The sequence below is a fragment of the Gigantopelta aegis genome, chromosome 3 (genome assembly GCF_016097555.1).
Source record: "Gigantopelta aegis isolate Gae_Host chromosome 3, Gae_host_genome, whole genome shotgun sequence".
NCBI lineage: Eukaryota > Metazoa > Mollusca > Gastropoda > Neomphalida > Peltospiridae > Gigantopelta > Gigantopelta aegis.
In genome coordinates, this window is record NC_054701.1 from 31,876,770 (window position 1) to 31,903,017 (window position 26,248).

The 26,248-nt window shown below is 35.9% G+C and overlaps 1 protein-coding gene across 1 annotated transcript in view; it reads left to right on the plus strand.

Annotated features, from left to right (window-relative positions):
• The first annotated feature begins 8,951 nt into the window (after nt 1-8,951).
• The window catches only part of LOC121367895 (contactin-like), a 49,475-nt gene continuing 32,178 nt past the window's right edge, over nt 8,952-26,248 (plus strand). Inside the window, exons 1-10 of the mRNA XM_041492343.1 lie at nt 8,952-9,013; nt 11,906-11,980; nt 12,587-12,687; nt 14,409-14,491; nt 15,603-15,751; nt 17,547-17,654; nt 19,504-19,827; nt 24,216-24,311; nt 24,979-25,218; nt 26,037-26,142. Coding sequence (XP_041348277.1) covers nt 11,920-11,980; nt 12,587-12,687; nt 14,409-14,491; nt 15,603-15,751; nt 17,547-17,654; nt 19,504-19,827; nt 24,216-24,311; nt 24,979-25,218; nt 26,037-26,142 — 1,268 coding nt within the window. The 5' untranslated portion in view covers nt 8,952-9,013; nt 11,906-11,919. The remainder of the gene's footprint in view (nt 9,014-11,905; nt 11,981-12,586; nt 12,688-14,408; nt 14,492-15,602; nt 15,752-17,546; nt 17,655-19,503; nt 19,828-24,215; nt 24,312-24,978; nt 25,219-26,036; nt 26,143-26,248) is intronic.

A 26,248-nucleotide genomic window follows, 5' to 3' on the forward strand; every position in this document is an offset into this window, starting at 1 on the left:
CGCAGTCAGAAGGGAACTATCATTATCAGATAAAACCATTACAGACTGTATTTTGTGGTGTTATTTCTACCATAGCCCATGCTTAGTCCACGTCTTGGGCAAAATATATATACAGATGATGGTAAACCACAACATTCAGTTATTTTCTAACTTTGTTTTTGTATGGATTATTGGGTTTAGGTTTTTTTTCTTCATTTGAAAGTTGTATTTTTATAAACATGTTTGTGTTTTCACAAAATTAGGTGGGTTTTTTTCAATTATATGTTGTAGCATAAAATCATGTTTATGGGGGTGGGAGTGGGGGGGGTTCAGAATAAATCAAAAACAGATTTGTTTGAATACAGTTTATTGATATTGTAAACGTTAAACTTTATTAATATTGTGATACTGGACATTGTTATCATCACAGTAGAAACTGATATAACATCAAAATGACATCATCGGTCGGTCACTCGGTTTAAACGTTTTGCTCAATGAACTTTTGTATTTTTTATTACTGTAGTGGTGTTGCTTATCAAAATGATTGTGAAATGTTTTTGAAAATTTTATTTCCCTAGATAATTGAATTAATTCAAAATTTAATGCTCTTTACATGTCAAACTCAATAGTGTATAATATTTTTCTGACAGAGTGGCCAGTTACATACAAAGAATGTGAAATATACTGGAATTGTTCTTAGCTTCAAATGTGATATTTAATTAGCATTAACTCTATGGTGTTAAAATATTTTTTAGTTCAGTATCTTGGGTATGCATGTAGCTTGGCATGAAAATGAAAACAAGTACCATAACCTGTTAAACTATAATTTCTCTGGTGGTAAAATGTATTAGAAACATTGTTTATATTTGCAGGAGTGTATGACCTTTTAAATATTTTTTTGAGTTTTGTTTTACATACATACGAATACTGGGCTTTGTTACGAATGGTCACAATTCTGTTTATAATTGTCATGGGGCTTGTTCAAAGATTGGGCTAATCTGTGTCAAATACGGTAAATGTATGGCAGAACTTATAATTTTGGAATCAAAATGCATCCAGAATTCTATTTCACTATGCAAATTAGAAGGAAGGAAATGTTTTATTTAACGACGCACTCAACACATTGATTTACGGTTATATAGCTTCAGACACACAGATATTGAGAGGGGAAACCTGCTGTCATCACTTCATGGGCTACTCTTTTCGATTACCAACAAGGAATCTTTTATATGCACCATCCCACAGACAGGATAGCACATACCACAGCCTTTGTTACACCAGTTGTGGAACATTGGCTAGAACAAGAAATAGCCCAATGGGTCCACCATTGGGGATTGATCCTAGACCATCCGTGCATCAAGTGAACGCTTTACCACTGGGCCACGTCCTGCCCATGCAAATTACAGCACTAGTACACAATATCTGTCCATTATAGTGGACATAATCATAATTATTTTAAGTACAATAAACACTAGTTATAGTGTTGTAAATGAACACACAAACTAGGACAGATCACAGGGACACGAAGCTAAATGTTAACCTACCCATCTGCTTTCTATCATCAAACATAGATTATATACAGGAGAATCTCGTTGAGTCTACCTTGATAGGGTCGAATACACTGCTACTGTCGAACCAAAACCGAAGTCCTGAGTTACACTTACTGTATGTCAATTGAATGGTTAGGTCAAACTACCCGATGGGTCGAACACTTTCTTGAGCACCGACCTGTTTCGAGCCAACAGGATTCAACTGTACTTATATTTAAATGAATTGTGCAAACACTACAATTAAGAAACATTTACAGTAAAAAACATGCTGTGAAAAAAAAAAAAAGAAATATAGTCCACAGCCAAAAAGTAACGAGGAGAATTAAAAACTTCACTGCAATCTTCACGGCATTGCCAATTACCATGGGCAATTGCAAGAGTTGTAATGAAACTCTGCTATTATGACCATCTGTAGGTCGTGTGAAGACTTGTTTTAATAGTGAGGTGGTCCCAATATGTCATACTAATAATAATGATTACTTGGTATATTTTGATGGTGTATTTTATTCTCCCAGGTTGTTTCAACTCCTTAATTTAATTGGTGATGACAATATTAGCTTCCATGAAAATGCACAACTGTGTGTGTAACTGCTTTTATTCGTCTGCTTCTTTTCAACATTCTCATGCAGAAGTCACAAAAGACTGAGTGCAGTACATTCCGTAATTAACCATTCCTTGTGAATTTGAAGACTGATAGGCTGGTTTATGGGGTAACCTGGTTTACGGTTTTAAGCAATATGTGTATTAATACCAGACATAATATACATATGTATTGTAAAGTAAATTATTGTACTCTTTTTTTTTTTTTTTTTTTTTTTTTTCTCACTTTTATGAAGTCAAAGTTTAACAGAGTTTCGCGTTTACATCAGTTTGTCGCAAACTATAAGTCCTAGGTCAGTGAAACTTGGTTTATAGTTGAACCTATGGATGTTCATCACAGTGCAATGAAACTTGGTTTATAGTTTCACCTATGGATGTTCATCACAGTGCAATGAAACTTGGTTTATAGTTGCATCCTATCGATGTTCAGCACAGTGCAGCAAACATATTAATTCCACAGAATTATTGTATGTGTGTAAAATGTTAATAAAAAACGTTAATAACAAATTAATGCTTTATCTTTCTATAGGTACATTTGTAGATATGGCCTGTAGCTTCTGTTTTTCTAATGAAAAACCTGTTAATTTAGCACCAGACGTGCAAACCATTTTCTTTCCATTTTACAGTTTAAACGTTGCATAATCTGGGTTTATATTGATTTATTTAGCTATTTTTATATTTGTTTATGATACACATTAGCAAATTAATTATGACCAAACGTAATGTTATATTGTGTTCTTGTTTGTCTTGTAAAGAATGTCTTATTTAAAGGTAAATTTAATTCATTGTGTTTTGTTCAACAGTCTGCTGGTCCAGACTTATTTCTACAATAAAAGTATTTTCATACAAATTTACCTGGATTGTTGTGACTCTTACACTTACAAAGATACATAATCCTACTGTGTACCATAAATCATCCACAAAATTGTGTGATTTCCATAGTACAGACTTTGATAACTAAAGGAAGGAAGGAATGTTTTATTTAATGGTGCACTTTCATTTTAATCATAGATATATGGCATCGGACATATGGTTAAGGACCACACAAATAATGATGGAGAAAACCTGTTGCCATCATGTAGTGGGCTATTCTTTTTAATTAGCAGTAAGACAGCTTTTATTTGCAGCATCACTCAGACAGGTTAATACAAATCACAGCCTTTGTTACACTGGTTGTGGAGCACTTGCTGGAATGACAAAGTCCAGTAGGCCCACCAACAGGTATTGATCCTGGACTGACCGTGCATCAAGAGAGCTCTTTACCACTGCATTATGTCCCACCTCATGATAACTAAAGGTTAATGATTGCTCAAACCGTATAATGAGATAGTGTAGTGTACATACACTTAATGGACTGACCCATTGCAGTGTGGATTAGAGGGCTGGCACATCATTAAGAAAATATGGACCTTTCAGCAAAAATGGGTGTCAGAATTTTGTTATGAACTAGTACATTTTATGGATTAAATATTTCATTTATTAGGGACTGTCTCGAGTATTCATCCGCAGCAAGACTTCTATTTGTCCCCGTCCCCCCCCCCCCCCCCTTCTCCAACAGAAACACCCTTCCTGTTTTTAAAACACTATCTTACTGTAAAATGTTTTAACTACAGTGAAACCTCGAGACCGGACCCTCTGTAAACCGGAATTCCCTCAAAACCGGACCTTTTACAGTCTCTTTAAAAACCAGTACAGAACTTAACCTCTCTAAACACCGAACATTTTTATTGGTCCCATGTGTGTCCGGTTTAGAGGAGTTTCACTGGATATGTAAGTAAATTGTAATTCTAATAATGTAAAATGATTTCCTGAAAACCTTTTAAATGACTACAAACTCAGGATAGTCCCTTTAAGCAAATGACTACTAAAAAACCCCATCCAAATGCTGAAAGGGCTTTCATTCATTACTATCACCAGTCCAGTGTCATAATTTATTTTCACAAATAAAATTGGACAAAACCAATGGCAGGACTTCATCCAATGAACCTTTTTTCTTTTTTTGGGCCCCCTTTCATGAAATAATCCTTGTAGAACCATTATTATATATGGATGATATCTAATGTAACACAGCAACTGTATTTGGTTTATAGAAACAACTAATGAGAGTTTTATTTATCCACAGATAAAACAATGTGTACAATACAAAAAACCATTGTGTTGTAACTATAATGTGAATAACATAAACTGGAATTGACTCTTGCACACCAGACAGATTATACATTGTGTTCTGCTGAAATGAATCCATTTTAAGATGTTCAGGTACATAGTTAAATGCAACTGCCAACAATTATTCATCACTGTTAGAACTAGCAGAATCAAATGATCTGTTAAGATTGAGCATTCAAAATGTACTCATAAGACTGAGTTTTAAGTGAATTGTTTAATAATACACAACAAAATTATGCTACACACAGGTTACTGTTTTATTACCAAGAAGAGCAGTGACGTTCTCCATATACGTGCCACTCCTTTAAATACAGAAATCCCTAAACAGAAAAACTTTTAAAAACCCACCTAGATAGGTTTTTTTCAAAATCTGAATTAAATAAATTCAGTTCAAATCATTTATTTAATCTATGGATCATATAAAATGGCATACATTGGACAACATAATAAGAAAATAAAACGATGTGAGTTTCTTCTTTCTTCTTCTTCTGCATTCAAGCTATAGTTGATCATGCTTTAGATTTGGAGTCAAACGCTGTCTCTGCCAAGTCTTCTTTGGAACCCCAAAGCTTGACAGCCAGTGTTGCTCCATTTGGCCAGTGCTTTATCCTGGCTTCGTTGTAGAGGGGGCAGAATTGCAGGATGTACTCTGGGGACTGTGGTCCTGTTTGACATGGACAGTCATCAATGTCTGCCAGTTTCAGGTGGTATATATGGGATCTGAGATGGCAGTGACCGGTTCTTAGTCTGAAAATGGTTGTCTCTTGGTATATCTCCAGATGATGGATTGGATCCTTGGTTGTTGCGTGGATGCATTGGAACTTTCTCTTAATTATGGTTTTTGTTTCTCTGAAGAAGATTGAATGATTAGGCTGTTCCATTGTGCTTCACTCCTTTGCCAACTGTTGAATTTTTATAGTGATGTTGATTATCATATTGGTTTTGCATTTACCATAGTTTGACACCCAATAGCCGATGTATTTTTCATGAAGGGGTGTTGTTAAACATTCATTCATTCATTCCTTTGCCAGCCTGTCAGCAAGTTAATTCCCTGCAATACCACAATGTGCTGGAACCCACTGGACTACAACTTGTATGTTTAGAGAAAAGTCAGCCAGTTCCTGGCCTCAGATCACAGTTATCTTCCCATTTGGTTGTCCAAAATCTGGAAATTTGACCGTGCAAGTAGTCTGCTGTTTGACTGTGATTATGTCATGGCAGACAGCTATGAAGTGGCAACTATTTGACTGAAGTGACAGGGGAGAGCATGTAGTTTGTAAACATGTGTAACTTGTTGATATTGAAGACTTATTTGTGGTAATTCCGGCCCATGCAAAAGTAATGCTTTTTGAGTAAAATGAGTGTACTCCGGCCTGGTTTAGAGGGTGTGTTTGTTTAAACCAATATGCTGGGAGAAAGAGCTGGATAACAGGGGTTGTCCTTTTCAGGGTATGTGTCCCCCAGGCAGGCAAAGGTACATACAAAAAGCCACAGGCCTTCTGATATTAATAAAAATGTTATAGCCACTAAGGCTATATAGAAACAATTAGCGAAATTAATTGTGGTCTGAGGCCTTCTGTTGAACTGTTATTACTAGGCTTTCTTCAGGTGACTGTATGCTCTGAGTGAGGGATTTGTAATCTGTGAGGAACACAACGTGATGGAAGTGAATTCTCCAAATTGATGATTCTGGTGGCTTGAAAAAGGGAATTTGTTTCTGCTCTGAAGTTTGTTAACTGTTTTCCTGATGGGTATGATATGGATGTTACTCGTCCATCAGGAAATCTTACATGGACCCCACTACCAGCATTCTTTACTGCCTCTTCAGCTGAGCCATCTGTGTAGACATGGGTCCACTGTGAGGTGTTGTACTTGTCTTGAAGCATTTCCAGTGTGAGAGACTTTAGGATGGCATCTGACTGTTCTCCCTTCCTGGTGATTCCTGGAACATCCTCTACAATGGTTATGTCTTTTAATGATGTTGTCAATGCGAGTTTAATATTGTGATACCAAGTATTTTTGAAAGCTGAACCTTTTTAGCATAGGCCATCTTTTATATGCACTATCCCACAGACAGAATAGCACATACCATAGTTTTTAATATACCAGTCGTGATGCACTGAAATAGCCCAATGGGCCCACCGACATACATAGGCATACGGGCTCCCATTTTTGTAGGGGAGGAGGGGGGGCAGGCTGCTTTTGCCCGAATTAAACAAAAATGCCCAAATCTGGGTAATAACATTTATTCATATTACCATTACTACCAAACAACCATAGGATTGCAAACGAAACACTACGCAATTTTATATGGATTACAACTAATTTTGCGGGTAAAATGATGGATATACATGGTAAAAAGGTTTCAGGTTAGCACATTTTGCCTGAATATCTCTATCGTTCTTGTCCGATTTGAAGTTTTGCTCCAGCACTAGTGGGGCAGTTGCCCTCCGTCCCCCCCCCCCTCCCCCATGCATTCCCATCTCCACATCTGATGTCAGCAAAGTGATGGTGGTACAGCAATAAATGAGCTTATCAGCTGGTGGGTGGAGCACAATGAATAATCTTGAGAGTTGAGGGATGAAATGTCACTACCACTTGAACTGATCCCTTTAATTGTATTGTCACCGTTACCATTTACGTTCACCATACATATTAATTTTGAATGATGTAGGTGTAGATTATAATCTGTGGCATGCATCCATCAAAGAACTGTTCAAGACTGACAGTTCTGTTCAAGACATAGCTCGAGTGTACTACTAGCCCTCCTCTGTCAACATATAAACAGATGAGGTCTAAAGGACACTCGAACGAAAAAAAAAATAAAAAAAAATATATATAAAACAACTCTCAGATGAAATAGTCTCAGCTATTTGGTCCTACTATCTCAAATATTAACAGGATTGCATGTAGCCATTATAACCGCACACGTGTCCGTCTAGCTCTCGAACATAGAGTACTCACGCTAGATGGCATGCCGCTGGCCGGGGGATCGGTCGGGAGGGTGATGCACAAGTAAGAATTCCTACGTTTACAGTGAAATTACACTATGCCCACATATGCGAAGCGGGGTGTGGCGGGGATAAGGGGTTATAGCTAAAACGGAACCGTGCCAAAACGGCACCAAGCGAAAACGGAACCAAATTGGACAAAACGGAACCTGCGTTGGCTAAAACGGAACCGAAATTTATGGCTAAAACGGAACCTACGATGGCTAAAACGGCACCATAATTGAATTTTATTTGAAGAATAGTAAATAAGACAAAAAAAACCAACAAAACAAGTTAACTCAAATGAAAAGTTATTTATTAAAAGAAAAAATAAATGTATTTGTGTCACTTCTGATAGTTGCACAAACAATCTTCAGGTCAGGTAAATTTATTTACTGCTTCCATCAGATAACTGTTCAAGCACGCTCCCATTGGGGGCCGCCTCTGACAAGAGCCAGACGCCAATCTTGCTGAGGAGAGCTCTTGTGAACTTTTATTTTTCTCAATAAAATGGCGACATGGAAAGCTATGAAGAAGGTGTTTCCCGGTGTGAAGGCTGCGTGGATGTTTATTCCACCTAACCCCAAGCAATCTGTAGAAAGTGCCAAGAACTTGGTCTTCAAGTAACTAACTTACAAGTTATTTTTGACATTTTTTATATATATATATATACTGAATATATATATATATATATATATATATATATATATATATATATATATATATATATATATATATATATATATATATATATATGAAAACGGCATATTATGTATTACCATATAATGATGATGTCATCCAATGTAAACTACGTAATGTTTTTAAAATGTAAACAAATCAAAATGGCTTATCTTTCTGTGGGCGACTCGATAACGGTTGAGTTATATCGAATAGACATTGTTCACGGTAAAATAAAGATTATTGCTCTGAACCCTAACCCTAATCCTGAAATTAAAAATAAGATAAGTTATATATATTTATATATGGTGCCGTTTTAGCCAACAAAAATGGTTCCGTTTTCGCCAAAGAAAATGGTTCCGTTTTGGCACGGTTCCGTTTTAGCCTGTACCCGGGATAAGGAGCCACTACCTCCAGTTAAAAATAAAATTAATATATAGTACCCCACTCTCTCTCTGTCTCTCTCTCTCTCTCTTTGTCTCTGTCTGTCTGTCTCTCTCTCTCTCTCTCTGTCTGTCTGTCTGTCTCTCTCTCTCTCTCTCTCTCTCTCTCTCTCTCTCTGACACACACACACACACACACACACACACACACACACACACGTACGTAGATGTCATTTCCCCCACACCTTCGTAATTTCACTCTCTCTCTCTCTCTGTCTGTCTGTCTCTCTCTCTCTCTCTCTCTCTCTCTCTCTCTCTCTCTCTCTCTCTCTCTCTCTCTCTGACACACACACACACACACACACACACACACACACGTACGTAGATGTCATTTCCCCCACACCTTCGTAATTTCACTCTGGTTAAAATGATAAAATGTTATTAAATTTTATTCATTTGAAACAAAACAACATCTATCGAAGTACCAGTAATTATAGCATATAAAACAAGGAGTGATTTCAACGTGTTGGATAACTCATGCTAAAAGTAGTTACACCTGTGTGGTAGATGGCGACACCATCGCAGGTATGTCCCAGATTTGATGCTATTTTTAGATGTCGCCGAACGTTTGAACCGCCATATTAAGACGGAATCATAAAAACACACGGTAAGGTAGTTCACAAACGCGATAGTTAATTCCAGCTAACCAACCTCTGTTTGCAAATATGGATATGGAATCATTAATGTGGAAATGCCATTTCGTTGGCAAAAAGTTTTGTATTTTGTTTATTTGTAGAGATACATACAGGTAAATCGTAAATCACAGGTGAGTAATCATTTCCGGAAATAGGTCGACAATAATGTTTTTTTCATGCGGACAGCTGAACGCTAAAAAACCGTAAACAAATTATTTTATTATTTTACCATTATTGTCTAACAGTGTTATTAACAACGGTAATATTTAAGAGTAAATATTTTGAGATAAAATGTAGAGAGAAACCCATGACTCAACCAGATATGACGTTTTGCACCTTTTACATTGTGTAGACAGTAGACTAGCGACAAATAAACTAAAACATTTGCAGGGAATGTTAAATACATTTGTTTAACAACTCAACTGGAGCATGTTGGTTAATTAATAAGGAAGGGAAGGACTTTCCTTTGGCACTGTCACTAACCCTAACCTTATTTATGACAAGTGTTTATCATTTTATGTTCTTTATATGTGACAGTCACAGTGTCAAAGGAAAGTCCTACCAGTTTGAGATTAATTGTGGATAGTGCAGTCAATACTTTTCTTAAAGGTATGCTTAAGCAAGGCTTTTGGATTGGTAGTCATATGCAACAATATATTATACACATTATTGCTTAATATCAACAAGTATAATCTTATATTTAATTAATAAAAGTTAAATGTAATGGCTATTATATATAACGGGTGCAGCCATTTTGTTCCATCCCAGTGAATACGCCCTCTGGGGAGCCGGTGGTTACGTAATACTTAACATGTCATGTCAGGAATGAGTCTCAGAACTAGAAAAACAAATGTACCTGTTTTTTTGCGGGATGATAAAATAGGCATGCATTGCAATGTTCTGTAATAATATCCATCTCAATAAGCCAGCAGTAAGTATATATTATTTTTCAATACAAAATAAATACAAGTCGAAATAATTGTACCATTATGATGTTTTGTCCATGCATGAACCTACGTACTGAAATGTGTTGTCTTAGTTAATTGGTCTATTAGTTGTTAGTTGCCTCTACCAGTGATTCCTGATTGGCAGGTGTATTTTTGATAGGTAACCAGATGAGCCAATTAATTACTGCTGTCTAGATACAAAAATACATACCGGTATTGTGTGATAACCTGTCGCCCCTAAAATGGTAATGAACATGGTTTATTACTGTAAATAGTTCCGTAAAACTGTTGATTAAGTAGACTTTCCCATTTAAAATCACAGCACTGACCAATTATGTAGTCCCAAAGAAAAGAAAATTATCACTTGGGTATTGTGGGTTGTTGTTTTTGCTTCAACATAGCAATCAATAGGCCTAATAGTGTAAATTTTTTCTTTGGATTATTTAACGGAGAAAAATACTAGAACCCTATTTCGTTCCCTTAATGCAATTTGAAATATATTTAGTTAAATAGTTTATTATATTATCCCGTTTTATGTTTGTTTACAAAAGGCTGTCCCCAGTTAGCAGGAATAATCATGTTTTTTATTAACTCTAAAATGACGCTTTTTTCATTTGTTAAAGTGTCAGTATGTGTTGGTGGTCTGGGTATGCATCTTTCCAACACATAAGGCTCATGTTTGAGTTTACTCTCCCTTTAATGTGCAGGGCGAGTCGCTTCCCTCTATTTAGCAAATTTGAAATGCTGGGGACATTTTCGAAGGTGGTTGTTGGAAGATTTATTTTGTTAATAATGATGCAAGTAATTCAATTGGGATTTAGTGAGTACAGTAGGTTATACATTTTTGTGTCCTTTTGTTGCATTATTTCGGTTGAGAAATGGTTGAAACATGGTATCCTAAGTTTTGAATACCAGCTATATATATAGGGTAATATAGGGTAATCTATAATCAGTCCGTTCAGACTAAATTATAGAAAGTAATGTTTGGCTCTCCTTAGCCTTGGAATGTATATGGAAAGAAAGAAATCTTTTATTTAACGACGCACTCAATACATTTTATTTACGGTTATATGGCGTCAGACATATGGTTAAGGACCACACAGATTTTGAGAGGAAACCCGCTGTCGCCACTACATGGGCTACTCTTTCCGATTAACAGCAAGGGATCTTTTATTTGCGCTTCCCACAGGCAGGATAGCACAAACCATGGCCTTTGTTGAACCAGTTATGGATCACTGGTCGGTGCAAGTGGTTTACACCTACCCATTGAGCTTGCGGAGCACTCACTCAGGGTTTGGAGTCAGTATCTGGATTAAAAATCCCATGCCTCGACTGGGATCCGAACCTAGTACCTACGAGCCTGTAAACCGATGGCCTAACCACGACGCCACTGAAGCTGGTGGAATGGAATGTATATGGTGTCAGTACAGTAATATCTTACTTTAAAATGGGTAAATCGTCATAAATGTTAAACTTAATCTGTAACTCAACATGATAAAGCTATATATACAAAATTTCAGCTGAATATCTTTAGGCATTGTCACGGAACATTTTGTTCAGTATCGCATTGCGATTCACTATGCAAGTTTCAGAGATTAATTGCTACATAATTTTAAAACATTAAACAATAATTGCCAATCAATTTTTAATTAACTAGAAATATCACTAATCAAGATTTTGAAAAAAAAATGTTACCTGATTGCAGAAATAAGTCCAAAAAAAACAATATTCATATCGCTGAAGTTTAAGGGCCATAACTCTGCAATTGCTAGAATGAGAAATAGCCCAATGGCCCTACCGGCGGGGATTGCTTCTAGACTGACCGCGCATCAGGCGGACGCTTGACCACTGGTCTGTGTCCTGCCCCAACACGGATTGAAATCCTTGTTAACTCTACTGTACATTTTTCTTTTTCAGGCAGTGATGACATTATGATAAAACTTATCATTTTCCTCTCCCTGACTTGTGTTGTTCAGGCAGCACAAGTGTTTAGTAAGTGGAACTTTCTTTTTATCTTATTAGTAAGCATATTCTTTACACGGCCATTTATTTAAAAAAATAAACTTTGTGAGTGTCCTTTTTTTATTTGATAAATGTGGGAAGGAGGGGATGTTTTATTTTATTTTTATATATATGTATGTATGTATGTATGTATGTATGTATGTAACAAACCCAGAGAAATATACTGTTGGTATGTCCATTTACGGTGCATGTTAGAGTTGATGATCACCAACATTGTTTTTATATGGCCTAAATCATACATTCATGAATAGATATACATGTATAATAACATTATCAAAGTTTCAGGACTATTGTTAATATTACTTTAAAAAACCCATTCAATTTATGATTAAATTTTATAGTGACTCTTCTTAAGGGTTTTTTTCATTATGTTTTTTAATGAATATAATTAGATTAATACTGAATTTTGATTTAAAAATTAGTATTGTTTTATAATGTTAATATTATTTTTTTTTAATTTGTAAATCATAACATTTTTAATAGATAATTTGGCAAAAAGTTTTCTGGGTAACTCTAAATGCACAAAGGTGGTTGAGATACTAATGATAATGTAATGTGTTCCAATTATATTTTTAGACTGTGAAAGAGATTGGTTTTTATATGATGATGCTAGAAAATGTTACAGATTTGTTGCCTTTCCACAGAAGAACTATGCAGATTCTACAAGGATGTGTAGGGTAAGTTATGGTAATTACATTCAAAGTAAGACATGATAAATTTGGTTACTATTTATAGGGCTACTAGAATTTTAATAAAATCCACCAGCCGTTCTTTAACAGGCCCTAATCTAGAACTCAAAAAGTAGGAGAAGTGACTTCTCCCTTCCCAGAAGAAAGAGAAGAAGTTTGATAAAAATAGGCGAAGTGAACATCTATCGGTACATTTCATAAAGTTTCGCCATTTTACGCATTCAATCGAAAAAATTCTTAATTTGTACACTTGGTTGGTTCTAATCGTAATATTTTGATATAAAATATTATTTTCAGTAATAAAATTTAAACAAAACAGTTCTATATTTAATTAAAAATGTGATATTATTAAGTAGTTGATAATGTGCCGTTATGCTCAAAATTTATTAAAGTATTGTCTGGCATTACTCATTCATTTCAACTTATTTTCGTGCTTATATCCAATTGAGGGTCAAGCATGCTGTCCTGGGCACACACCTCAGTTAGTTGGTTAGTGAGAGAGAAGAGGATGTAGTGGCCTTACCCCTACCCATTGAGCCCTTAAGAACTCACTCTGGGTTGGAGCCAGTACCAGGCTGCGTCACTTTGAAAAACAATAGCCTTGTTTATAGGTGTATCAGAAGAAATGAATGTCAATATTAGACTAGAACATTTATTAAATACCTATTCAATCTTATTATAGTGATAAAGACATTTTGAAACCGTGTGATAAATTTATTTTGTATTGCACATATGTGCGATCTGGACTGGAACTTTTAAATGGGGAATTCCCTTTTTATTTTTACTGCAGTTAGTGCCTTTTATTTACTGATGTCACATCGTATTTGAAACTTTACACAACGCTGCCGCATAGTATGATTCTTAACATTAAGTAAATCCATGAACGGTGTTCTGATTATAGATTAACAAAGTGTTGTTATGACATTAAATTAAAAGCCGTTTTTGTAAAACATTAAAGAAGGTATGTAATAAATACAGTACGTCACATATGTTGTTTTCGCTTCCTATTTATTGCACTCATTTATTTTGCAAAAGAACATACTACTCGACCGCTATGCGGTCACAAGGTATATATTCTTGTGCAAAATAAAGTTGTGCAATAAATAGGAAGTGAAAACAAAGTATGTGAAGTTCTGTACATGTATTTAATCTGTTCACAGCAGAAACTGACATGCATATTAATATTTGTTGGTTGATTTTGATAATAAATTGAACAAGGTAGAACATTATTTCATCAAATCAGTCATCTGAGGCTAAAGTAAAAACACTGTCCGACATACAGCGACCAGGTGCCAAGTGACCTATGACAATAAATAAGTCAGTGTATTGACGTTTGTTGTATGATTTCATTTTTAAAATTGTATTAGGTCCAGATATATATGTATGTAATTTGTATGCAGTCGGACTCACATTAACTTGGGATATTATTTAAAGTTCATTATTCAAAGCAAATGTTTAAAAGTTAATACACCATTCCCATTTTTTTGCTCTTGCTTTTATTGTCTTTATATCAAATGTTCTATTTATATCCTCATTTAAGCTTTTTTCTCATAGTAAATCAGATTGCATGCTACAGATATTGACACCAGACACTGTGATTACTTATGTCTAGTTTAAGGCTTAAGATCTTATTCTTGTGTTAAAGAATACATCCTAAGTTTGATGTTCATTCGTTTTATGACCTTGGTATTTGCTTTTACTAATTGTAGCAAGATGGAGCCTCTCTCGTGAGCATAAACTCGGTTGGTGAACATAACTTTATTGCACAGCGACTCAGCACGGATCAGCGCAGGTTTGTTACATTTTTAGCACAATGCTTTTTATTGGCAGTGTTCTCACTGGTCCATTTTAGGGTGGTGCTGTGTCCCCCTTTCACATTTTGCTGGCCCCCTTTATTTTTCCGCATCCTAGTATTTTGTTTTACATCACCTAACTTCACTATTTAAAAAATGAATGAAAAATATCAGAACATCAAAGGAAACCAGCCACAGTGTGTACGGAAACACAACTGATAAAAACTTCAGATATATTTGGTCGTAACTGATGATTTTTACTTCCTGTCATTTGTTGATTCAGTAATTCCTATAAAAGCTTAGAAACTTTTCATTTTGTTAGAGATATCATTGTTTATAAAAACAATGGGAGTGGTAGTTTTCATCATAAAAATCATTTATCTTGGGTGCCAAGCAATATATACACCACCTTTACAAACCCGAAACTTCTTTTATCAGCTAGCAGTATCAGTATGATCGATTCCTTCAAATAAAGAAAGATAAGAAATAGAAAGAATATAGAACTGTTATCCCACCAAGTGTAATTTTGAGTCTGCCTTGGCAGATTAAAAAAAAAACTATTTTTGCAGCAATTTATATAAACATGACTGAAAGGTTATTTCGTTGTATGTAGACATATTTCAAATGTACACATGTTAAATACTGGTAGATAATGTACACAATGTATATTAATTTCGCTGTAGTTGAGGAGTTGTACAGGCTGCAGTAATTTTTATCAAGTGGCACAAAAATGCCGTCGGTGTTGTTTCTGACTTAAGGCAATTTATATCTCAGGGACGGCTATTAAGTTCGATCCCGGATGGGGGCGGGATGTAGCTCAGTGGTACAGCGCTCGCCTGATGCGCGTTCAATCCATTGGGCTATATCTCGTTCCAGCCAGTGCTCCACAACTGGTGTAATAAAGGCCGTGGTATGTACTATCCTGTCTGTGGGATGGTGCATATAAAAGATCCCTTGCTGCTAATATGAAAGAATAGCCCATGAAGTGGCGACAGCGGGTTTCTTCTCTCAATATCTGTGTGGTCCTTAACCATATGTCTGATGCCATATAACCGTAAATAAAATGTGTTGAGTGTGTTGTTAAATAAAGCATTTCTTTCTTTGTTTCAGAGATGACTGGTTTACCAGCGGTAGTGTCAGTGCCCGGTCTAAAAGCATTATATGGCGAGGTGACTCGACATCATCTTCCACGTTCGAATTCTGGATTAACAAGACAAACGCACAGATGGAAGGACGGACTGTCGTCTACACATACTCAGGTATTCCAGCAGCAGTGTTCAAAATAAGCACTTGTCCATTTGTCCTGACAAGTAAAAATCTGCTCGGAAAGCAAAACTGTACCTCAGCGGTTGTTCACTGGACAAGTGAAAATGTTCCATACAGTTTCATTTTGAAAGTATTGTCCTTGTATTTAAATAAAACAAACCACTTATTTGGACAAGTGAAAGTATTGGTGGACAAGTAGATTTATAGATGTACTAGATTTCCAGTGGACTAGTGAAAATTTCTGCTTATTTCTGCTTATCACTGCAACAGACCATATCTGATAGCACAAAACTTCAGACAAGTTAGTTGTACCTGCTCAAGCAACCAAGTTTATGAAGCAGCCACCTGTAGTAAATGAACACCTCCTTATTTCTCCATCTCATATATACCAACTAGTACAGAGTTTTAGTCCAGTTCTGTTTTCATTTTGGTTTTTTTCCTGACTATACAGAGTGGCTAACTGGAAAGTAGGTGAAACTATAGGTTTTCTGTCTGTCCATCAGTTTGTCCCACATATAGTTTCCTGGAAAAATATTTCACAACGCCTCAAGATATTTAGAAATTTTGTGTGTAGCTTTATTATGTACTGTTACTGATCAAGTTTGATTTTCATGAGAATTAGTCCATTTTTGACAGTTATGTCCCTTGAATTTTGGAGATTAAAAAAGAATTGTAATGCCCAATAGGAGACAGGTAGTATTGCTTCAATAGCAGTACTCTCAGAATGCTTGTTAGTCCCGGGGCGGGACGTAGCCCAGTGGTACAGCGCTCGCTCGATGCACTGTTGGTCTGAGATCGATCCCCTGCAGTGGGCCCATTGGGATATTTCTCGTTCCAGCCAGTGCACCACGACTGGTATATCAAAAGCCGTGGTATGTACTACCCTGTCTGTGGGATGGTGCATATAAAAGATCCCTTGCTGCTAATCGAAAAAAGTAGCCCATGAAGTGGCGACAGCGGGTTTCGTCTCTCAATATCTGTGTGGTCCTTAATCCTATGTCTGATGCCATATAACTGTAAACAAAAGTTGTTGAGTGTGTCGTTAAATAAAAAATAAAAATTCTTTGCTTGTTAGTCCCCTACCGGTCCCCATCCTTCTGTTTGTCTGTCTGTCCCACATATAGTTTTCCAGATGTTTTTAGTCCCATACCAGTCCAACCGGACATTGTTTTCACAATGCCTCAAGATATTAAAAAAAATTGTATATAGCTTTATTATGGACTGTTACAGATCAAGTTTGATTTTCATGGCAATTTACCCATTTTGGACAGAATTACAGCCCTTGAACTTAGGAGATATGAAAATTAAGTTTTCTGGACTTTTTTTTTTGCAATCAAAGAACATTTTGTTTCAGAATCTTGATTTTAGCAACTATTGTTTATTGTTTTAAATTTGTGTAGCAATCTGTGAAACTTACGTAGTAAACAAATGGTTCCCTGGCAATTCCACAAGATATTGAGCTGAAATTTTGTGTATAGTTTTATCATGTTCTGTTAACGTTCATGACAAGTTACCCATTTTTCCCCCTAAGTTATAGCCCTTGTATTTATTAGATATGGAAATTTGTTGGGCCCAATAGGTAACATACTCTCAGAATGCTTTTTGTAATTTGTAGTGAGTGAGTTACATAAAGTATTGTTAATCATATATCACATTTTGTAGCTAATTTATATAAAAATAGTATCTGGATGTCTTGAGTAATGAGTAACTATATGAGTATGTAATAAATATGACAAATTCCTTGTGTTAGAATTTTTTTATACTCTGCATCTTTATTTCTCCATATAGGGAATGCATATGGCTGGGGTATAGCTGAAACAGATGCTACGCTGTCTTTTATCTGTGAGATTGACCAATCACAAGCGTATAAAATCGTTCAAGAGAGTCGAGATTTTGGTAAGTTAGTTTCTTTGTCATCTTACAGAATATGTTAGTGTTTACCCTCGAAATTTGGCAAGGCATGGTAGATTAAACACTTTTCAGACATTTTCACCATTTTATGGGCACATTGTTTTTTCATTAAAGACAAAAAATTAATTGAAATAAAAATAAATGTAATTACCGTATTTGACCGGAAATAAGCCCAGGGGGCCAAGACAACTCATTGTGAGCTTAGCATGGGGTGGGCTTATTCCCAGACAGGGGGCCAGTTTTGCTGAGAGAAAAAAATAAACAAAAATAATAATAATAATAATAATTAAATGAACTAGGAAGAAAAGAAAAAAACGTTCAGTAGCACCTATTAATTAGTGTTCCATTTGTTATTAATAAATAATAATTGTTTATTAATTAAATTGTTTTTTTTACTAGTATCTAATTATCAGAAAACACACCTTCCATGTTACAATTACTTACCAGTTCTGTTTATTTACATCCAACATTTAATGCTGGGAAGACTTAAAACAACAGCAATTAACAAACTCAATAGCCTATACACACGTTTCTGACACAGGCAGCCAGCTTACACTACAAAGAATTGTCAATCTAGGTCATTGTTCTTAGCCAATCAGTTCTTAGCCAATCAGAATAAGGTATTTGCCTAATTAGCATTAACTGCGGACCCAGTGTGGTGGTAAAAATAGACATTGGTTTTAGTTCAGACTTGGGCTTGGGTACTTCAAAGAAATAGTGCAGGCATGAAATTGAAAACAATGTTATACACTGTTACTGTTAGACTGCTAAATCTCACTGGTGGTAAAATACTGTGTTACATTTGTGTTTAATTATCTGCAGGAGGTATGACCTTTTAACTGAACTTTGAGCAAACTTGCAGTTTCATGTTATTTATAAGGTGACGAAGTTGGGGGTGGGCTTATTTACGAATAAGGGCCTAATTTCTTAAATGCTATCAAAACGGAGGGGGGCTTATTCAAAGACATGGGCTAATTTCCGGTCAAATACGGTAACATTCTTGTTTTGATAAATGACTGGCAACATAAAAAGCGATATTTTATTAAGTGATTATCCATTCTCTGAGTGTTTTATAAAATGCAAATTTAGAATTAATTACTAAAAAAGACTTGTTTCATCTCGGTGCAGCATGGCACTGATTAACGCAATATGGCACTAGACTATTGAGGCATGGTGCCGCACCATGCTAAAACAATCTAGGGAAAACACTGAGAAATCGTATACAACACATGTCATAGCTAGTAATTGTTTACATAAAAATAAACAATATGGTGATGACTTCTTAATAATATACACAAAGCATATGAAGTAGCTGGCAATTTATTAAAATATCATTTCCACAAACTACATAAAATAATTGGGGATTTGTTTTGTGCGTTGTTTAAATGAAACGTAAAATAACTTTTTTTCTTCTTTTTTACAGCATTTATACAAAGTAGGCTTATATAAAGCAGAGGGGTTTTTTTGCTTGTTTTTTTAATTTTTAATACAGTATTTACACAATATACATAAAACAGCTGATGTTTTTTGGGGTTTTTTTTAACATTCACACAACAGAGCTATCTCTGTGTGAGCAAAACATTTTACCAAATTATCAATTAAACTTAATTTGTTTTTCAAAAACCCAGTAATATTTCCAAAAAAATCCCAAATAAAACATGAATTTTTGTTTACCAAATTAAACTAAGATTCACCAATTGTTTTCAAAATTCACAATTAGCTAATTTGATGAGTGACAGAGCTAGCCTGCACCTGCATGTTTAACTTGCGGGGGGGGCATTGATAAGAAGCAGATTTTACTCATCAACTTTTTATTTTATTTTATTTTTTTCAGACTATGGTTTAGATACGGTAAATTTTAATGAGATTCCCAGAGGTCCGAAATTCCTTGTGCAGCCAATTGAGACTACAATCCTGGGAGCTACGTCGGCTGTGTATTTGGAGTGTGTTGCTTTCAGCATTCCTCAGCCCAGCTACAAGTGGCTGAAGAAAGTTGGGCAGATCTACACCTACATAGTTCCCAACGAGAATTACACGCTGACCAATGGCCGCTTGACGATCCATGATCCCAAAAAATCTGCAGAAAGTGACTATTACTGTGAAGCTAAAAATGATGCTGGTCTTATTAGGAGCAAAACTGTGCAACTTTCGTTTGGTGGTAAGCTTTTAGTCATCTAAATTTAACATTGTTTATATGAATAGAAATTGGATTGGTCGTAATAGGTAACAAGTACTAATTTAAAGAAACAGGTTTCTTCTCTACCACATTAGACTAAGAGTCATGGTTCTGGCCAGTGGTCAGTGCTGGAGATATCGGGCAGCACTTTTTAAAGTTCCAACCAGGTCCCTGCTTAGAAAACTTTTTAAAGTTTAGACTCAAATATTTAATGTTCAAATGTATGTAATTTGTATGCATTGCCATTAACATGACATTAATCTCTGGACAGACATTAAATGTTTTGGGATGGGACATAGTGCAGAGGTAAAACACTCACCTGATGCGCAATCGATCTAGGATTGATTGGGCTATTTCTCATTCCAGCCAGTGCACCACAACTGTTATATCAAAGGCCATGATATGTGCTATCCTGTTTGTGGGATGATGCACATAAAAGATCCCTTGCTGCTAATGCAAAAATGTATCGGGCTTCCTCTCTAAGACTATATGTCGAAATTACCTAATGTTTGACATCCAATGGCCAATGATTAACCTTTAGACAACTGGATTAATTTTTGACAAAAACCACGTTAAGTGGGTACAAGTTTATAATTTTTACTCACATATATTCACTTAAATGTAATCGTTAAGTATTATTTTCGTGTGTTTTTATAATTTTTATGATATTTTGATCAATTAATTTTGATTAAAATTAGGCAAAAAATCTTAACAAGTTCTTACTGGCCTTTCTCAAATTCAAATAGCCCTCCAATTATCACATTGGAATTTGACTGTACAGGTAAAATAAAACTACAGTGTTTTTTGTTGAATAATAACCGTTTGCGTTAAGCAAAACCGATGAATTGACGTTTAACTTCATAATGAATAAAGTAAAAATTAATATAAAACATGTTAAGTTTTAAACCCATACCAACTCAAATAAAAGAAAAAATTGAAAAAGAAATCCAGTATAAATAAACATGTTTCTTCACAAAGTACCATTAATTTAAAGATATTAAATCTCATTTTCAATATAGTGTAAAATATAATGCAGTAGAAACAAGACTAAATGTAGAACTGCACGTGCTTTAGTAAACTAGTCTGGGAGTGGTTTTCCTCTTTGCGGTGATACATGAAGGATGGAATAAACTTTGTGGTGATACAAGAGGGGTGAAATTCCCAGCAAATGATTTCCTCGGGAGTGGCTGTTCGCCTAGATAGAGATCCATGGAATCATCCACTCTTTTGCCAGATGCCTATTCAACTCTGTTTTGTGCAGAGATACGGCCCTGATCATGTATTACGGTTGTTTCATTCAGATTACCTTGGATGTTCCATCAATTGTCTTAAAACTTGTATCACAAAAAAGGTTAACCTGTGCAATTTGATGGTAATTTGTAAAGAATTTTTGTTTTAATTTACACTGCACTTTTACCCCCAATAAAATGTTATTTGAGACGGTATGGGTTTAAAACTTAATAAATTAATATGTTTTTTATATGAATTTTATCTTTATTCATTATGTTGGCACTGTCTAGGTGTTCTGCTGCCAGATCTGTAGTTCGCGCCAACATAGACGCGGTGTGTTTTGTCACATTCAATTCAGTATCAGTGTGTTTCTTTTTTTAACTAGTACCATACTCGCCTGACACTAAAATCGATGGTCGCCCAACGGACTACCTTTGTAAAATTCTTAGTCGCCCTTAGCCAATAAAGGTCACCACGGGCAACCGGGCGACTGCTAATTTTCAACTCCTGTTGCTGACCAGAATTCGTTGTTGGTAAAATGATCAAATTTATTCTCAAATTAGCTGTCACAATCAGCTATTGATCCCTGAAAATGACCATGACATGCCAACATAATTATCAAGCGCAAATACTTGCTGAAAACCACTTTTTGAACTCAAAATTCCAATGTAAATTGCATTGAAAAAACCCCCAAAAAACAAAAGCTACCATTTTGTCAAGTAATCTGTTTTCTGTATTATATTTCCATTTCTGGTGAGTGCCTTGTACAAACGGCAGGAAATATGATTTAGGGAATGCACTGTATACAGTGTACAGTATTTCAATTGGTGTGACGTCGGACAAGATATTTCACCTGCAGTATCTAGTCAGAAGGTTAATAAATCAATGTGCTCTAGTGGTATTGTTAAACAAATCAAACTATTTTATTAAATATTTTAGTTTAGACTTTAATTAGAAGCACTTATGTTGCTGACTGTGCTGCCTACTGGTTACCATTTGTAATGCTGTGTCATTTAATAAAGTCATGAATTTCACAATGTTTAATAAAAGCCAATTAAGTTATGTGTTAAAATTTGTTTTTAGTAAAGTTAACCAATTTTATTTTTTATTTTATGTATTAAATTGTAGTAATTTAATGCTGATTAGTACATGCTGCAAATCAGTTTATTTAACCTCACATTTCTCATTATATGTAGATTGAATTAGAATATGATATGTTGAGAAAACTTTACATGCCAAAGAGCTGATAAAGTTACTAGGTGTCGCCACATGGTATAAAGAAAGACAGAACTCACCTAACATGAATCATCCTGGATAATACATTTGAGATTGGACCAAATGAATCACCTGTTTATAGAACTACAGTAGAATCTCGTTGGCTCGACCTCGGAAGGGTTGTACATACCGCAACACTCGAACCAAAAGCGAAGTCCCGAGTTTGTTGTTCAGTAAAACCTTATATTGACTGATGATGGGTCGAACATGTCCCAGGTCGAATATAAGCCTTCGCTTGAACTAAATTATCGGTCCTGTCTGTGTTATTAGCTATATTTCACTCGAACTGGTGATCCATCAAATATTAAATTGGAAAACACTGAAAAGGACCAACTATTGCTGCGGAACGAACTATAGATGAATTGGGGAATCGCAACAATAGCCATGCAATCCTTTCTTTCTGTTGTTTCTTAGGCGGCTATCGGTAATGATCTTTCAAGTACAGCTAGTGTTACGGTAACTGGTAGGTGAACCGTGATACCATCAAACAATTAGTGCCTCAGCATAAAGGGGTACTTTGAACACGTCTGCAAGACCAGTTTTAAATGAAACAATGGGCGAGCTAATCAGCTGTCATTACTTCCACAGCCACACATTTATTTAATACTGTCACAGGCTTATGCATCACACATTCGGCGTAATTTCTAATAAATTCTTTCACTCAGATAGTTTGCTTTATAACACATTGATGAAACTTTAAAGTTTGCAGTTACCAAAATAATATGTACTAGTATCTAATTCAACTTTCTAACTGATGTTATGGAAATATCCGATGTTGATCGAATGGTTCGGTTGAACTATCAGATGGGTCGAACACTTTCTCGAGCACCGACGGGGTTCGAGCCAACAGGATTTAACTGTATGTGATAAAATACATTTGAAAAGAATCACTGCATTAAGAGTGTAATGGCAGCCTGTACTCCAATCTAAAATTAAATCTGAATCTCATTTCAAATGGAAAATCTATTCAAACATTTATTCACATTCTTCTGACATTGCTTACTATATCTACAAGCATGCAGTCCTCTGTACATCTGTGGAGAGGTGGTTTAATATGGAGAAGAAGACAACATAAATCAGGGTGGGGGCCAGGGGGTCTGTGTCCCCCATTACTTGAGGATGAAAATACATGTACATGGTTTTTTTTTGTCTTCTACGTGAAAGGGGCGGGACGTAGCCCAGTGGTACAGCACTTGTTATATACGCGGTCATTCTGGGATCGATCCCAATAGGTGGGCCCATTAGGCTATTTCTCGTTCCAGCCAGTGCACCACGACTGGTAGATCAAAGGCCATGGTATATACTACCCTGTCTGTGGGATGGTGCATATAAAAGATCCCTTGCTGCTAATCGAAAAAAGTAGCCCATGAAGTGGCGACAGCGGGTTTCCTCTCTAATTATTTGTGTGGTTCTTAACCATATGTTTGACGCCATATAACCATAAATAAAATGTGTTGAGTGCGTCGTTTTAATAAAACACTTCTTTCTTTTTTTTCTACATCAAAGGTAAAAATATTGCTTATTGCCCCCACCCCCAACTAGGGAATGTGGACCCTTTACTACAGTGCCTGACCACTCTAGGTATAATTCCTACAGGCCTGTACAGAGATCATTCTTTATTTATTTAAATTGAACATGGTCATAAAACTGCCCTTACTATTTTTCCTAATACCTAGTGATCTATTCTAGTAATAATACAAATTATTCATAATATGCAAACATCATGATTGTACTGTAGTGAAAAACAAAATGTACTAAAATAGGTATTATGTTTGTTAGCCAATCAATTATCAGTTTATAGTAATAATGTTTTTAAAAAAACAAAGAGAAGAAATTCTGCACATGATTACTTTTCTGCTTTTCAGTGCTTGGAGAGTTCTCTAATGTGCAGACTGCACCAGTGGAGGCGTGGGAACACATGGGATCTCAGCTCCAGTGCCCCAGCATTAACCACAAGCCAGGTATCTTCAGGATTTAATATCTTCTTTTTATTACATACCTATTCAATCTTACTACATATGGGATCAGCGACCGTTCCATGAAGTTATCTTAGGCCTAAGATCAACTTAAGTGTATAGGGTAGCTATGCGCCTACGGTAATCTTAGGGCTAAGATCGCTTGGTGGAACGGGGCCCTGGACCTTAACTTTTAAATGGAGAATTCCTTTTTTATTTTTTAGTGGTGTTGGCGCCTTTTTGTTATATTACATCATATCTGCTTTACACACTACATCACATTGTATTTGAAACATTGCCGCAGAGTATGATTGTTAACGTTAATAAATCTTTGATCATAGATTTTGATGGTGTCAACTTTCGCATTCAGGACAATGTTAAAGTTTCACTTTTTGTTCCACATCCCACAAACTATAAGTCCTAAATAAATGAAACTTGGTTTTTAGTTTCATGTTCATCACAATGCATGTGAAAACAATTTAATTTAATACAAATTTTAATTTAATGTTTTAATAGATTTTTTTCTTTCTTGATATTTTCTTCCTTTTAATTTGATATTTTTAAAACATACATTGATATGAGCATCTGTATATGCAACTTTCAGCAACATCTAATAAGTTTATGGTAGGGGAGAAATTATAATTCCATAGAATTCTTGTTTTTTTTTATCCAGCTTTGAAATACCAGTGGTACAAGAACTCGATTACACAATTTATTCGCCCCAGTTACCAGAAGCACATTTTCATCTCTGGTCATGGCAAGCTGTACTTCTCCGAAGTGAACCGGCCTGACGCAGGCACCTATCACTGTATTGTTATTCTCACCACGCTGGGCTCTCTCGGGAACTACATCGGGTCCTCGCAGTCTCCCAGCAAGACCAGTCTCGGCTTCAAGTTGGTTGTCAAGAACAAAGGTAAGTTGTTGTCAAGTCAGGTCAGATCAGATCATAGGGTTTAACGTGCACATTCAGAACAAGCTGTTGTAGTGCACGCCTGTCATGGGCACAAGTTCTCCAGTAGGCAAGCCCTTGCATCCATGACGGGAAAGGGAGAGGGGAGGAGAAGGCAGGATTCTCACTTACGACTTAGCACTGAAGGAGCAAGTTGCCTGGTTACCCATGGTGACCGTTATTAGCTAGGGGTGACTGCAAATTTTACAAAGATAGTATGTTAGGAGGTTTGTAACTGTCCTACACTCATTTTTTCAACCTGAATGTAAAACACTACAAAAATACACGCAACACATAACTATCTGTGCTGGAGGGGACAGGACATAACCTAGTGGTAAAACACTCCCTTGATGTATGCTTGGTTTAGGCTCGATCTCCCTCACTGGTTCCACTGGGCTGCTGTTTTTTTGTTTCAGCCAGTGCAATACAACTGGTGTATCGCAGCCTCGACGTCGGTCCCGTCATTAAGTTGAAGCTCTGTTGACATGACCTGCACTAGTATTGTGATTTGATTGAAATGTTAATGTTAGTGTGGGACATAATTATGATGTTGTGAGTTAAAGTGAAGATTGTTGATGTGTTACATTATTATGACTTCTTTGCTAAAATACCATAGTTTGACACTCAATAGCCGATGTGTTTTTCGTGCTGGGGTGTCGTTAAACATATTCTATTCTATTCTTTGCTAAAAAGCTCAAATTTATGTTCCCCTGCCTCTTGAAGCTTTCCAGAGTTTTGGTCCAGGCAAAATATTCATGTCTTTGAACGATTTCTGTTTTCAGCTGCGTCCAACTATCAGCCCATCATTCAGGATGACTTTCCGGCAGTTTTCCCGACACAACCCAAACGTGGAATGTATATCCAGATAGAATGCTTTGCTTATGGAACGTGAGTCTTAAACAGATAATACTGTATGAGTGGTCATTACATATCATTTATCTTGTGAGTTTGAAAATGTATTTAATGAGCGAAAAAAGCAAGTGACTTTTTCCTT